At 33.9% G+C, this 16,893-nt stretch overlaps 2 protein-coding genes across 2 annotated transcripts in view; both read left to right on the top strand.

Moving 5' to 3' along the window:
- LOC111708542 (tetraspanin-6-like) overlaps window positions 1-2,690 on the top strand; it is a 28,147-nt gene extending 25,457 nt beyond the window's left edge. The window contains exon 10 of the mRNA XM_023481952.1: window positions 2,640-2,690. The gene's annotated coding sequence lies outside the window, so the exon portion shown is untranslated. The remainder of the gene's footprint in view (window positions 1-2,639) is intronic.
- LOC111708513 (uncharacterized) lies at window positions 830-11,761 on the top strand. Its single transcript, XM_023481920.1, has 6 exons — window positions 830-841; window positions 1,026-1,030; window positions 1,456-1,569; window positions 2,702-2,812; window positions 6,513-6,582; window positions 8,547-11,761. Exons 1-6 carry the CDS (start codon window positions 830-832, stop codon window positions 9,390-9,392), a joined length of 1,158 nt encoding a protein of 385 aa, XP_023337688.1. The 3' UTR covers window positions 9,393-11,761.
- Window positions 11,762-16,893: the final 5,132 nt, after the last annotated feature.

The following is a 16,893-nucleotide window of genomic DNA, read 5'->3' as shown; positions in this document are numbered from 1 at the left end:
CACATTACATACTGTTGTATTTGTTATTGATTAAAGGTTTATTTCCTTAATCAGTTTTATTATCAAAATATTAATAGAATAATATCTATCATGACATATATATAGACTATAGCTGACTTACATAACCAAGTGGGGGGGGGGGCGTTCTGGAGCTTGTGCCCCCCCCATAGTACGCCCCTTTGCATAATCACCAGTAGATATAATTATGTATGTATGTATCTATGTTGATAAAAGATCCAAACCACAAAAAAGTAGACTACAGATTTTAATTCCTAAAAGAATTGAGTCTTTCCCACAAACTCTGATTTTCTAATCCCAATATCATTACAGACCAATGTAGTAGACCTTATATATTTAAAACTTTGAATTCTGTTAGACAAAATAATCTAAGTTTGAAATATTAAAGGTTAGCACCATCAGGTTGCAAAGATATAGGGATAAGATAGTTTGATTTTGTGGCCAAGGCTCAATTTCTTTATATCAGTTTGGGAATTGATCAATCAAAATCAATCAAAATCAATAAAAATCAATAAAAGGCCAAATAAAATACTAGATTTGAAATTACTAAAATAAACGAAGGAAAATTTAGTTTATTTCTAAAATTATATTTTGTCTAAACAGGTGTATTCACTAAATGGATTGTTCACGATTTATGGAATTAAAAACACAAAACTAAACCTATCTTATCCCTAACCGATGTTTCTGAGGGCCTAAATGATCAATAATTCCATTAAAATAATATTATGATCTTTGTATTTGGATCAAATAGTCCAATAAACATGAAAAACAACAATTGTACAACGTGCACAGTCCTTCTTATTAAAAAAGAATGATTTTTAAGGTACTTTAGCAAAACTATTTGCGTTGTAACAACATCGAATACACTTAAATATTGTCGTCTTCCTATAACACAGTTTTTTGTTCCTACTGTATTATCTTATATATTTTTATTGAGAATGAGCAATGTTTGACGAATTAAACTAATCGTTACAAATAATCAATTTATCATCATTTGTATTTTTAAGAACAGGTATTTTTTACAGTGAATAGAGCTCCTGTAAGGTTTGAGTAATGAAAATATAATTTGAGGGGATTCTATATAATTCTATTATCCGAGGGTCAGAGGGGGAGGGGGGAAACCAGGCGTTTACAGGGGGATGTTGTAACATTAATAGATGACACCCTAGTCTAAAAGTTGCATTATCCGTGCCAACATGTAGTGTATATGCATTCAGTCGTACTATCCAGTCTGGATTACCAAGTGTAGAGTCAACCCAGTACGTTTTATGCAACAAATGTAACCTGGATAAGATCACAGTGATGAGGAAAGGGGTGGAGGGGTACTCTTACTCCTCTGTCCCCATTGCAAATCAAGAATAAAGCGTTTTATGTATGTTGTTGTTGTTGTTGTTGTTGTTGTTGTTGTTGTTGTTGTTGTTGTTGTTGTTGTTGTAGCCTTTCCTATACTGAATCATCTTCTTGGCCAGTCTTGAGTCCGAGGTGGAAGGCCACGTCAATAGGGTTGTCCCAGAGGGAGCTGGCAGTCGGCTTTGCCGGGCAGTTAAAAATGTGGGTTCTGGTATAAGGGCTCTGTCCACAGTATGGACAACTGTCTGAGTATATGTACGTAGATGAGGTGCCGGGCCTTCCCCGTGTGAAATTTTTAAAACCTTGAGTATCGAAACGGTTAGTCTGTATATCCAAGGGTGGCTGTACGATGTGTGATCAATAGGTCTTTCAAAATGTTTAAGGCTACTATTAGAAGTCTCAGCCCAGCAATGTTTTAAAAAGTTTACTTTATAGCTAACTAGTAGCCAAGGTTTTGTTGTTTGCCAGTGGAAAACTTGTGAAAAGATGAAAAAACAAATATTTGTTCTAATAGAATTGGATACAATAACCTTTTGGTAGTTTGGCGTTATTAACAAATAATTTCTCTACATTATTAAAATGATAAAAAGAAATGATTTGTAAACCCCCGGGGACGATATAACCTTAATCAGCACATTATCTGTGGAGAGTGGAGGGTAGATTCCTTTAAACAGCTTTTTAAAAAAATTTAAAAAATATGTTCCAGGAAAGCATTTTAATAAAAGACATACTTATTGCTAAAAATCTTTCAGAATTGTCAGATCAGTTAGAAAATAGATTTTCAACGTAATTTAATTGAAAATCAAATAATAAATAATTCGTTGAATATTTTAATTAAGTAACATGAGGAAAAGATAAAGTATGGTTCCAGTATCTGAGGAATAGGAAGACGTTTGTGACACGTCATGTGACACGTCATGCTTTAAAATAGTTCAATGAACATGAAACTCGGCAATTGAGCATTTTACACAGACCTATTCGCTTGATTAGTTGATTTTACACAGACCTATTCACTTGATTAGTTGATTTTACACAGACCTATGTTTCTGAGGGCCTAAATGATCAATAATTCCATTAAAATAATATTATGATCTTTGTATTTGGATCAAATAGTCCAATAAACATGAAAAACANAAAGAAGTTACAAAGAGTTTTATGAATGGTATTATATAAAAGGGAAGAGGTTACTTAGTCAATAAAAGAATTCATTGAGACAACCAAGAAAAGTTCTACTACTGGAGACCTAGAACTTAAACCTTGGTTGTATTTAGGATTGATGTAGGACGGAGTTCTACTACTGGAGAACTAGAACTAAAACCTTGGTTGTATTTAGGATTGATGTAGGACGGAGTTCTACTACTGGAGAACTAGAACACGTCCAGTCTCAAACCAGTCAATCCGCCTCCCTGTCCAGTGTAGACAGTAACATAGAGAAAAATCAAAAGTAAGTTCTTTATATTTTTATATAGATTTGATGTTGTTTTTTGAATACATGCATTAACCTAAGGAGGTCGGAATTAATGAATAGCTAGAAGTAGTTGAACTAGGTTTAACTAGTTTTTACTTATTTTTTAATGCTCTTTCGGTGACACTAGAGAAGTAATTTAACTTTCCGGATCAAGTTTAAATACTTATCACTGTTCCTTAAGTCCGAACTCAAAAGACAAAGTGTTATTATTTGTAATATATATATATAGCACTAGCTTGAAAACCCAGCGTTACCCAGGGTACTCATAGTTACTGCCGCCGTTTACCCGCGCTTGGTCCTAAATTTCAATTTTAGCTATTTTACAACTATCAGGTGGACCCACTCAACTTAGAATCTTGAAACCAGTCTAAAAAAAATCCCGTGGTTCTACCGAGTTCCTCAATCAAAATTTGAGGCTTATCGGTTCAGGGGTTTCATGAGTTATGATCGAACATACAAACAGCCAAACAAAAAGATTACAACTTTAAATATATATATATATATACAAATATTTTCCCATTTTTGACAAATTTCATGAAATGCAGAGCTAGCATCTATCATAAATTGGCTTAATATTCTATGAAAATTAAAACAAAAAAACAAGCTTTTTAGCTAAAAATTCAAGTTCTTAGGGCTGTGTAGTATTTAAGTGGAAGGTTATACACCAGAAAGGTCAGATCTTGAGGATTTCGTTGAGTCAAATTAATTTCTAGGTCTTTGTGTTATTCAGTAAATATTAATGTTTATATTTTATCTGTTCAGTTCCTTCCTTTGATCATCATATCAATCTTTACCATTTTTATACACCACAGCAAAAATATTTGTCAAAACTTTGAAATTCTGTTCTTGAATTCCCTACCAAAGTTTTCAAAATGGTTTAAAAGGGTAATTTCAATGACCCTTCACACAAAGAGAGAATTGCCCGATGTACAACGGTACCCTTTAACCTTTGACTGATCAACGAGGATAGAGATCTCCGTGTGTTTATCTCTAAATTACCGTTTAAATGGAGTGTGCGCTAGCGTACAATGTGAACTCATCACAACTGACGTTATACATATTCCTAAATCAAGAATATTCTTTATCCAATCTTAATGTAAATATTTATTTTCTGCGTCCTCTAGAAAGTAATTATTAATAATTCTTATATCAAACAGCTTGCAAACAAAGAGTAATCAGTTAAAGGTTTTGAGAATCGGACACACCACACTTAAATGGAGGGTCACTTAAAGGGAGTGACCGGCAATGTATGGTAGTTGAACTGAAATGTTGTATTGTGGACAACAATTTTTAGGATTCATTTGAGACATATAAAACGTTTCTACGACGTATATTTACTGAGTTTGAGCGCAAAGTCGACGTACAAAATCATAAATTTGGGTGGGTACGTTTTCAGAATGGGGTTTTTCTAAATTATTAAATAACGACGACAAAAAATGTAAACAAAATTCTAGAGTAAACTAATAAGTTGTTTAGGAATAGGTTGACAAAATAAAAACTCTCATCATAGAAAATAAGTAATCTTATTTAATTATTAGTCTCTCATTATTCACAAAGATTTTCTGCAGATTTCCTGGAAGTTTTTTTTGAAAAGACGACATTTGAAGAATTTGTAGAAATCTGCCAACAAAATCATAGAAAATAAGAAATTTAATATAATGATAAAAACGAAATAATTGATTCTTACATTGATCTATTGCCAAATTTCTTTTAATAAATATGTTCCTAAACATCTAATAAGTTACTATAAAATTTTTACTTTATTTTTTGTCGGCGTTATTTAATAATTCAAAAAAAAATATTCTGAAAACGTACCCACCCAATTTCATGATTTTGAACGTCGACTTTGCACTCAAACTCAGTAATTATACATCGTGGAAACATTTGAATGTCTTAAATGAATCTTGGTTCAAAGGGTTTTGTTTTAAATGTTTCTGCTTTAAATAAATATATAGAAATTAAGAGAAGAACGTTTTAGGGGAATCTGGCCTTTTTGTAAGATGTTTTATTTATTTTAGTCAGTTAACTATCATAGGAAATTAATTTGAATATGATAAAATTAATAGTTCAGAATAAGGCAGTAACAATAAATTATATTTAGCTTGAGAAAGTTGGAAAGATTGATTAATGTAAAATGTTTCTAATTCTAAGTTGTAATATTTTTGTGAAAACTCTATTTATTGCAGCTGACAGACTTAACAATTCATCTTAGCAAATAGTTTAATATATATCAATTCATGGTTTAAATAGAATTATTTAATGATAAACGAGATGTGTAATATTTTAAAACTAGGCTTTCAGGGTGCTTTGCAATCGTCTTCTTAGCATACATTGTAAAACAAAAACAAACAAAAAGTTAGCGGATTTTCTAAAACATTTCGTGGATTTTCAAAATTAATTATGAATTAAGGTTCGCCTAAAATTACGTTTACACTCCCGTTAAGAACATCAGCGCCAAAAGCAAGATCGTCACTTACTTCATTTTTTGTCATTTTGTTACAAATAAGATACAGGGTTAAGGATTAGACTACAGAGACGATTGAACATAATTTGCACTATTACGTTTGCCATAGTTACACCAGCCATATAATGTTTTCCATAAGTAACATTTGCCTTTTAACTAACGCTTGTCGTTAAGCAGACTTGCCATTATTGAATGATAAATATGCATTAATTACTATCAATTTTATAAATTCTACTTATCGTTAATAAAGACAAAAGTCTAAATTCAAACTTCATATTTTCATATGTACTGGTGTTTTAGGTCGTTAAAAAAGTCTCATCCTGTAGGTAAGGAAAATGCTCGCATATTTGAGGTTAGGCATGTTCTTGAATACAAAAGAGAGACATTCATACATGTATTTTAAATGAACTTAGCCTTAGAAATGAAGATATGCATTGCATACATGAAAGTGAACTAGGTGCTAGAGAGTATTCTACTGAATAGGATCAAACTATTTACTCATAAACTTGAAATACAAGGAATAGACTTTAAACTTCATACTTAGATTCAACTACTGGTGTATTCGAGGGGGAGGAGGGATATTGATTGATGGTGGAGGGAAGAACGCTAGGGGTATTGTTTAAGAAAGGGCGAGTGTATAGAACTATAGTTTAGGAAAGGACGAGTGTAAAGAACTATTGTTTAGAAAAGGACGAGTAAATAGAACTACTGTTTAGGAAAGGACGAGTGTATAGAACTATAGTTTAGGAAAGGACGAGTATGTAGAACTATTGTTTAAGAAAGGGCGAGTGTCTAGAACTATTGTTTAAGAAAGGACGAGTGTATAGAACTATAGTTTAGGAGAGGACGAGTATATAGAACTATTGCTTAGGAAAGGACGAGTGTATAGAACTATTGTTTAAGAAAGGGCGAGTGTCTAGAAATATTGTTTAAGAAAGGACGAGCGTATAGAACTATTTTTTAGGAGAGGACGAGCGTATAGAACTATTGCTTAGGAAAGGACGAGTGTATAGAACTATTGTTTCAGAAAGGAGGAGTGTATATAACTATTGTTAAGGAAAGGACGAATGTATAGAACTATTGTTTTAGAAAGCATAAGTGTACATAACTATTGCTTAGGAGAGGACAAGTATATGGAACTATTGTTTAGGAATGGACGAGTATATAGAACTATTGTTTAAGAAAGAACGAGTATATAGAATTAATGTTTAGGAAAGGACGAGTGTATAGAACTGCTAGCAGAGCTACACTGATTGATCAGGATTCAGGAAATGTTTATCAGGTATTAATCTTACTTAGGTCCACCCAAGGTTATATAATAAGGTTGCTTACTCTCGATGCGCTCCAATTTACGGAAAATGTCGTCAACTTTGGTCCACCATCCTAATCAGGTTCACTCATTAGGTAGTATATAATCCTACTTAGGTTTAATCATTAGGTAGTAACCCTACTTAGGTCCACTACACTAGGTAGTAAGCCTAATCAGGTCCACTACACTAGGTAGTAATCCTACTCAGGTCCTCTACACTAGGTAGTAATCCTACTCAGGTCCACTACACTAGGTAATAATCCTACTCAGCTCCTCTACACTAGGTAGTAATCCTACTCAGGTCCACTACACTAGGTAGTAATTCTACTCAGGTCCACTACACTAGGTAATAATCCTACTCAGGTCCACTACACTAGGTTATAATCCTAATCAGGTCCACTACACTAGGTAGTAATCCTACTCAGGTCCTCTACACTAGGTAGTAATCCTACTCAGGTCCTCTACACTAGGTAGTAATCCTACTCAGGTCCTCTACACTAGTTAGTAATCCTATTCAGGTCCACTATAATATTGTTGAGCACAAAAAGGGGCCTCGAGGTAGGTCTCAGATTGATAATCCCACCGAAGGGTTCGTAATCCCACTGAAGGGTTGATTGCTCCCACTGAAGGTTTGATTGCTGCCACTGAAGGTTTGGTAATCCCACTGAAGGGTTGATCGAGGTTGGGCTAAGGATGATAATCCCACTGAAGGGTTGATCGAGGTTGGTCTAAGGTTGATAATCCCACTGTAGGGTTGATAATCCTACTGAAGGGTTGATTGTGCTCGAAAGCTGGTCGATGTCTTCTTTCTAGTTTCTCCACTACTAATCCAGAGCGACAATGCACAATGAAGTTTATTTCTAACCTAAAATAAGTACGGTTTTAACAATAAACCGTTGAAATATTTAATTGTGAACAATGTTTGATTTTAAAAGGTTCTTACTATCTGCTGGTAGAAGCAGAAAATAAGGGGACTAGAATAAAACGATTATTACTTCTGAACAAATAAATATCCGTTTGGTTACAAAGATTTGTTCTTTACAGTAATACTCACGTATTTTAAGCATTTACTGCATTAAAACGTGTTTCACTTTTCACGAGTATGTTTTATTTACCGGAGAAAAGGTTGGGTTTGGTTCTGGAGTATGATTTGATTTAAGACGACATTTTGCGGAGAAAGATTTAAGGGTTTATGGTCTATAAATATGTATTTATAAAAAAGGAATTATATCAGTGTCAAGATTATACATATATATTTAAAGGCAATATATCCCCCCTTCCCCTCACTATGTTTATGATCCCCTCCTTCCCTTCATTCTGTTTATCATCCCCCCTTCCCCTCACTATGTTTATGATCCCCTCCTTCCCTTCATTCTGTTTATGATTCCCCCTTCCCCTCACTATGTTTATGATCCCCTCCTTCCCTTCATTCTGTTTATGATTCCCCCTTCCTCTCACTATATTTATGATCCCCTCCTTCCCTTCATTCTGTATATGATCCCCCCTTCCCCTCACTATATTTATGATCCCCTCCTTCCCTTCATTCTGTTTATGATCCCCCCTTCCCCTCACTATATTTATGATCCCCTCCTTCCCTTCATTCTGTTTTTGATCCCCCCTTACCCTCACTATATTTATGATCCCCTCCTTCCCTTCATTCTGTTTATGATCCCCCCTTACCCTCACTATGTTTATGATCCCCTTCTTCCCTTCATTCTGTTTATGATCCCCCCTTCCACTCACTATTGTACATGATCCCCTCTTTCCCCTTTTTTTGTATATGATCCCCCCTTCCCCTCACTATGTACATGATCCCCTCTCCTTAATCTCACTTGGTATATGCCCCCCCCCTTTTCTGTTCTATTTAGGTCTGGATTCTGAGGTTATATTTTATTTTCAAATTAAATTCTGGTTTAAACAATTTATCCTTATTTTAGATAATAGAGACGAAGGACCGAGGTTGGAGGGAGAAGGATGAATCCAACCTACACTCCGTGTCTGCTACTATACACAACGAGGGTAGGGACCAGGAGTACCAGGAGATCAGGAGAGAAAAAAGAGAATGTCCGAACCCACCCAGTACAAGATCATATACTCCCATCAGTCCTAACCCTGTCCCTATGCCCCAAACCTACTGCCCGACACCGTTGACCCAGGCCGGGGTGTGTAGCAACACCTTGGGCCGGTCCCTTCGTCTCTCACAGAACTCCGACTACGCACAGATTGTTAAATCTCGTAGTCCTGTTAAACAGTCCTTTTGTGAGTATGAAACTAGCCTGGTTAGATCTGAACCTGATCCTACACTAACCTACGACTATCCACCCACTCAACGGGAGACTATAGAACGATATATAGCTGTGCCGATCAGCTCAACAGATCACCTGCTGATCAGCAGTACAGGTACAGGTCAGCACTACCTGGCTGAACCTGTTTCTAATCTTCTGAGTGAACGAATACAAGAACGCATGAGCGCAGCTCAGGGTTACGCGAACTATAGTAAGGATGCAGAATATTCCATGGACGCGTCCTACTCCAAGGACGCGGGATATGTGGTGGAGACGTCCTACAACAAGGACATGGTGTATAACCTGGACGCGTCCTACAATGACCGAGACAATTCTTATTATGGTTATACTCCTGCAACCCTGGAGAGTCCAACCTACGATAAACCTCCTCCTCCCCTACCTGCTCCTGGATACGAGCGACCTGTACCCCTGGGGGCCAGTAGTCGAGCCACATCAAAAATGTCCTTGGACTGCTTAGATAAAGAGACAAATTTCTAAAGCTAAAAGTACTGTCACCCTATCATCCAAAAGCGGGTTCAAACTAGTTAAAAGACTATATTTTGCTGGATCTGTGAAACCTTAAGAATTGTCTTTAATGCCCATCTTTTGATACCTGAGACCAGATTTAAATAACTGCGAAAAGTAGTAAAACCAAGTGGATAGAGTTGAACCACTTCTCCTCTTGTGCTCTGAGTCAAGCTGAAAAGAATTTTTTAACTTAATCTACACGTGGTTCAGCTATATCTCACTATTCATTAAATCTGATCCCTGATAAACAATTTTATGTGTTTTTTTTCTCACTTTTAGGATCTCATTTTACGTGTTTCACGTTAGTGCCTAACCCATACCTCTTATATACTTACATAGTTGACTTATTGGTACTTTACACCTGGGCCAAAAACTTTAAGCATGAAAAAAACTTAAAACTCCGTATCGGAAAATTTGTTACATTTATGGACAAAATTTTTTTTAAATTATGTGTTATTTTTTACCAGTTGCCAAAGATTAACTTTCTAGAGATAGTAAAACTTATGAAATCCCAAAAATAAACTTAAACTTAGTTTCCGAAACTCAGTTGTAATAAATTCCAAAGTTTCAGTCTCCGAGATATATTAAGGAACAGTTGGAGCCGCACTTGCAGGTTTATTTCATATTTTTATATTCTTTTCCAGCAAAATCACAATTCTACAACGAAAATATAAAATTTAACGACAAAGGGAGTTTTTTTTGCCATAATATAAAGTTTTTAAGTTCTAACCAAGATTTATTCTGAAATAAACTTTTAAAATCCTAAAATTGGGAACCTACCAAATTTACAGTGTGTTCGTTTTATCTCTTGACGGGTTTTATTTTCATTTTATAGTTTTAACTTGAAGTAACCCTCCATCTGTATAGTTATATGTCTGATGCACAACGGTACTCTTTAAAATTTCGATTGATCAAGGATGACAGAGTGGATACATTTCATATTTTTTTTTCATATTTCAAAAATATTATTATTTATTTCCAACGAACACTTACACTTTTTATTATTAGAGCGTTAAAAAGGTGGATTTCTTTGACATAAAAAAAGTTGTTCAAATAGTAGATTTTAATAAAGGATGGGTATCAAATATTTAAAAGTCAATAGTTGGTTCATCTTTCTTTCATCCCCTCTGATACCCGTGTTGTAACTTGTGTGCCCCTCTTACGCCCCCCCCCTGAAAAGGTTCCAACTGTGCCCCTCCTATCCCCCCTGAAAAGGTTCCAACTGTGCCCCTCCTATCCCCCCCTGAAAAGGTTCCAACTGTGCCCCTTTGGTGTATAAGCCTATATATATCCTACGTACTGCCTCCAGCCAACATTTAACTAAACTTTTAAATTTTCCCTCAACAAAACAAGATAGAAAAACAACCTTTTTAATATTCAAACCTAACTTTAGCATCTGATTGAAGGGTGTATAGCCAAGTACATATTCTGGAAAAGGTTCGAAAGGTGAAGGAGATCAAAATTGCACTTTATTTTTGTTTTATAGATTGTGACTTTATGAACCTTTCAAGCTACAAGTGTACACTATTGTGAGTTAAATATTGTTTATACATATTAAAAAAAAAGTTTCAGAAATGCCCAAATAGTTCAAACTACTATAAATGTGCATTAACTTTTTCTCTTGAGGTCTTTAACATCACTGCCGAAGAAAAGTTTATAATCTAAATTATCCTGTAAAATTATTTATATAGCTCTTTATCAATTCACCTAACTTAGGCACAAATAAGTTTTAAAATATATATTAGTAAACTTTCTAAATATTCTACACTTAAAGTTTTTTTTTCAAGTGATACTTATACGCCTAATTGACACTTAAACAATTAAACTCGTAATTTTATTTTTTGAAAATAGTTTTTTAAATGATGATTTTTCTTTAAAGTAAAATTTTTATTAAAGCAGACTTTCTAGGAATATAGTTAATTGTTGATACTTTTTAATTATACAGGGTTACCCACAAGGGATGAGACTGTAAAGACGACCCAAAACTCTAAAAATATAACGATTTATAAAGCTTGATTTTTGGTTTCTGCATTCAATTGAGTAATTCAGTGGTTTACTAAATAATTAAGCACAGTAATAAGCCTACAAGCCTACACAAGCCTACAAGGAACCCTAAATGCAAGTAAATGGGCTAAACAATCAGACAATCGTCTTTGAAGTCTCATCCTTTGCGGGTGGCCCTGTTGTTATTTTAAACAGTTGTACAATATTTAGAATCGTGAATTGTCCCTTTAAAGTAAACACTTTGCCAAACTCCACCAGTAGTAGTATGTATATATATACCTGTTAAACCTTTCTCTAACCGTTAAGAAAAGAAATAAAAATTATTTATTAGATTATTTATTCTAATTAATGTCATGTAGATGCGTTCACATTGTACGCACAGGGTTACCAACAAAGAATGAGATGATTCCTCGTAACTATAAACTTTTTTTCTCTTTTATTTTATTATTTTAAGAGTTGGATCGTCTTATTTTCAAGTTTCAAGTCGTCTTTACAGTCTAATCCTTGCCAAGTAACTCTGTACTTGTGGAAAAGTTCCAGTTCAAAGATTANTTCCACCCCCTCTTATCTTCGAAACCCAATTCTCATAATGTTTCCTGCTTTCATTTTATAACACAGTCAAGAATATTAAACTATTGTTGAAATGTTTTTTGAAGAAATCTAATTTTTTAATTAGACTTTTGGACTCAAACGGGCTCTATTTATCAATAATTAAATGAATTTTCGGATAAGTAAGAAACGAATAAGTTTAACAGAAGCATGTTTATTTATTGTTAGGAAGGTTGTTTCTATATTAAGCTAGGTAAGAATATAAACCAAAAGTATACGTTACCGAGCCTCTGTATTAGATATTGAATTGAATTGTTGGAATACTCTTTCTATGCAAATTGTATTATGCAAAAATATGGCGAAACTTTATTTTTCTTTGATCCAAGATATTCAAATACTTTAGAAGGGACATTATAACATTTGGTTGCTGCAAAGGTAGTCCTATTAGTAGAATATATGGTAATAGGATTTTATCCGAATGGTTTACGTGTGTCCTGTGGACACTTGTACAGGGTTAAACAAGGGTTAGATTTTGGGATTTTAAATATTTCTGTGTTAACATGGGAAAATGGAAAAATATAACAAATAAAGAAAGTTTATATATAATATTGACAGTGATTTGTGGATTTTTGGAGGATTTTTTAAACTTACTTTTGGAGATGTATTACTCTCGTTTTAGGGGTTTTTCCATCCAAACCATGGTTTTAAATTCAAGGAATTAGCATTAAAACTCCAGTTGTTAAATAAAATAATAATTTGTACTTTTCAATTAGCGATTCGGACACCCGACATGGTTTTGATTTCTAATTATTATCAAAATATATTGCAATAGAATTTAGATTTAGATAATTCGAGAAAAGTTATATATAGACTAAGCTGCCTTTAAGAAGTTGAGACCTAAAATAAAGCTTCTGATCTAACTTTTAACGTCAGAGAATAATGAATTTTGACTCGAGACTTAGCTTTTTAATAGCAGCCTCAGCTAGGAGTAGTTTAATCCTCATATAATCTAATAATAATATAAGAAAGACTGCCCACATTACATCTCGATATCAAGCATTCCAGAGATTAATTATATTCACACAAAAATTCCGATCTCGGTGTAGTAAAGTCCCTACTCCATGAGGGTTTCTCGTTAGCTATCAATGTCAACACAGACACAAGCTCTTAAACTATCAATACTAGACCAATGGGCACCATCTTGTCAGCTATCAATGTCAACTTTAATCAAAGCAGAGTATCTTCCAACTAACTATATTTGGGGTTTCTATGTTACTGTGAACCCAACCAGGGTTCATCTCTTTGTACATAATCTCATATACGTTTATTGCTCCCAGTCGGAGAAATTATGCACATAAAAAATGCAATTTAAGAATAAAGCCAAACAATCTAGATTTAGTTCAAAAGGGTCCAGGTATGTTGCAGCCTTCAATACATAACAGTTTAGGGGGACAAGGGTATTGAACCTCTTCTCTTATCTAGAGATACCACCAGCTGGCTGTGGGTTGCAAGGATCAGTGCTGGAGAAAGGAGTAACAGTGTAGAGGGAAGGGTATTGAACCCTCTTTCTTTTCTAGAGAACAGCATTTATCTTGCCGGCAGAAAAAGCAGATCGTCGGCGATCTAAACCCTGGAGTTCCATAGGGGAGTTAGTTAGCACAAAGCATCTGATCAGAAGAGTTGAATGGAAATATCTTCACCCCAAGCGAATGTTATGCATATTTAGATCAACTTTAATTGGTCCAACACTTATCTTTGGTATCGTTATATTGTAAAAATATATATCGTGTGTGCAACCATGCTTTGTTATTCCACTCAATCTTGGCTTTTTAATACTGAATTCTTTTCGAGTCTATATTACAAGTTAACGTTGATCGACGTAATTACAAGTTTTACAACGATATAAATACAACGTAACTAAGCTAATCATGTTACGTAGATATTTCAGCACAGTTAATTTAAATCACAATATGGATATTGTGTAGCTATTTACAACGTAGATAATTAATAATTTACAATGTAATTCAGGTTTACAGATCTAGTGTTACACTATATTTATTTCATATTTTTTAGCTCTTCCATTTCCAGAATTTTCCAGGGCCCAAATTTCTTTGATTTTGCATATATAGCTACTGAACCTTATATGGCCAATAGATATATTTCGACATTTTTATCAATAGCAGGACCATTCTCATATTTGACATGGCAGTCAAAACTTGAGATAAGTTTGAGAATATATTCACCAGTCAATAATAGATTAGACGATATTAATGAATAAAATATAGGTTTTTGGCAACGGATTCTGGTTTAATAAGGATATAACCATAATATATTTATAGGTTCAGGGTCGTACACAGGAATTTTTCCAAAGGGATCAGCACCCATTGGGGCCTTAGGCCCCCCTGGAAACCAAAGATTTTACTGTTCGAGGGGGGGGGGGGGATTTATTTCTGTCTTTGATGATTCATATACTATTATGACAAGTTGCCATAATTTAACTTTTAAATGTTTCTTTGCAAATATTTTTCTTCATACATTAATAAAGTCCAAAAATCAGATTTATATGAATAGAGTATTTTATATGGATATTGTATTCATTTATTCATCTATCTTCTATTCTTCTTCTATATAATAAAACAAGACATTCGTATATATATATATATATGTTGCGTATACGCGGCCAAACTGCTGGACCGATTGGGCTGAATTTTTTTTGTGGACACTCAGGGGTGGCTGGGGGTTTTATAGGCTAAAAAAATCGAAAATATTTTTTTCTAAATTTTTTTAAAACATTTTTATGCAATTTCTTTTCCACGGACAAAGCCGGGCTCTTCAGCTAGTATACTATATTTATATTTATATCAGTGTGAGTGAATAGTGACTCCATGTGTTTATTTGTGGTTTTATACTCATTTATCAATTGTGGTGATTATTGATAAACATAAAATAAATTGTTGGATGTATTGTTTACGAATATTTGAGAGTGGTGAAGGTGTGGGGGTCCGTGCTGGGAAACCTTTTGTTGACTAAACGGGAATGGGACTGGAAACTGCAGACTACAGACTGCAGAAGTGATATCAATTTATTTATTTAGGGGCACATGCGTCATACATGTCCAATACGAGCAATCATACTTTTTAATGTTTTGTCCGATAAAAAAACATTTCTTCTTTCTCTAAACTGATTGTTTTCTATTTCAGTTTCTAGCTATACAGAAACTGAAGTAAATTGTAAAAGCTAGATACTTAGATAAGAATCGACGATATCTTCTCAACCTGTTTTGCAATCTAGAGATTCATGAATTCCTGGAAAAGGGGGTTTATTAAGTATTTTTTGAGATATTTTCACTCTCAGTTCTGCTACTTATTATGATATTGCTTTAATACTGTAGTGCAACTATTCAATTAATCCTACATGTTCACCGCAAATATTGTGTGATGTGTCGTATCAAAAAAAAATTATTTTTCATGTAAAATAATGATTTTTTAATGAGTACAATGTACATATTTGATTTATGGATGAATAATGAATTCATATTTATGTAAATTGTAAATTAATTAATATTGTGATTTATATTAACCAGAATAGATTTCTTTTTTCATTTCATATCAGATGTGTTGCCTTACTGTTGGTACGGTTAGTTTTTTTATTGTTTGAGAATAATACACATTTTTTTACCCCCCCCTAAAAATGTTTAGGGGGGGGGGGTGCAAAAAAAATTCGCGCTTTGCGAGAAATACTTCACTCTTGCGCCCCCACCTAACAAAATGTCTAGTTGCGCGCCTGGGCATGCTCCCCTTGAAATAAAGTGTCATAAAACTTCAAGGACAGCCCTTTTCAGACTGGAAGAGAATATGTTTAGTAGCAACATGTTTGAATTGAATGTAGGTTTATAAAATCCTTTCCACGATATGCCGCATAGCTTAAATGAAATATGAATAATGAATATTTGTATTTTTAGCTTTATAAGAAATATTGTAAAGCGTAAACGCGAAGCTGTAACTTTTTTGTTTCAAAATTAGAGTTGCGACATTTGTTAAAAATATTTGAATTTAAAAATAAATTAGAGTTGCGAAATTTTGTTAAAAATATTTGAACTTAAAAATAAAAAGTTGCAAAATTCCGGAAAATGTTTTCCCAGAAAAAGTTTATATTTTGCAGGATTTTTCTTGATTTATCTAGAAATTCTTCGCCCGAGTTTATTTTAAATTGGTTTCACTTATATTTTATTTTCTGAGACTCCATTTAATTTACTGTAATCCCCTTACTATCTGAGTTCTCACACTGAATTAGATTTTCATGAGACAATTCTAAGAAAAGCTTCTAACACTATGTACAGGGATACCCACACATGATGAGACCTCAGAGACGACTGAACGGAATTTACTTTGTCTTTATTCCTACATTCTTAGTTCCCTCAAACTATTAGCTTGTTTTTTTTCTTCGTCAAATCATTATAAAGCATACCTTTTTATAACTATATGAAATGCAGAAACCAAAATTTCGCCTTAAAGTTTTAAATCGTCATTAATGTTTCATCCTCAATGTGTAACATTGTTTATACTGCAGCCTACCTAACCTGGTTTATACAGCAGCCTAACTAACCTGGTTTATACTGCAGCCTAACTAACCTGGTTTATACTGCAGTCTAACTAACCTGGTTTATACAGCAGCCTAACTAACCTGGTTTATACTGCAGCCTAACTAACCTGGTTTATACTGCAGCCTAACTAACCTGGTTTATACTGCAGCCTAACTAAATTCTAAAAAAAATCCTACAAAATAAAAACATTGTTCCTTTTTCAAAGAAAAAATTTCACGGCAAATAAAAAATAACTTTTCCTGAATTTATTTTAATTTACACAAAAACTGTTAGTATTGATGTAGTTCGTGAGCGTGCACTACGCCTGCTGCACAC

Source organism: Eurytemora carolleeae, unplaced genomic scaffold (genome assembly GCF_000591075.1).
Source record: "Eurytemora carolleeae unplaced genomic scaffold, Eaff_2.0 scaffold38, whole genome shotgun sequence".
In the NCBI taxonomy this organism is placed as follows: domain Eukaryota; kingdom Metazoa; phylum Arthropoda; class Copepoda; order Calanoida; family Temoridae; genus Eurytemora; species Eurytemora carolleeae.
The sequence above is the reverse complement of the archived record's forward strand: the minus strand, read 5'-3'. Positions and strand labels throughout refer to the sequence as shown.

Bases quoted from the DNA above. Each gene is read 5' to 3' on its own strand.
- LOC111708513 (XM_023481920.1), top strand. The intron at 2,813-6,512 runs GTAAGTTCTTTA...ATTAATGTTTAG, and splicing joins AACATAGAGAAAAATCAAAA to GAAAGGACGAGTGTATAGAA. The intron at 6,583-8,546 runs GTATTAATCTTA...TCCTTATTTTAG, and splicing joins ATTCAGGAAATGTTTATCAG to ATAATAGAGACGAAGGACCG.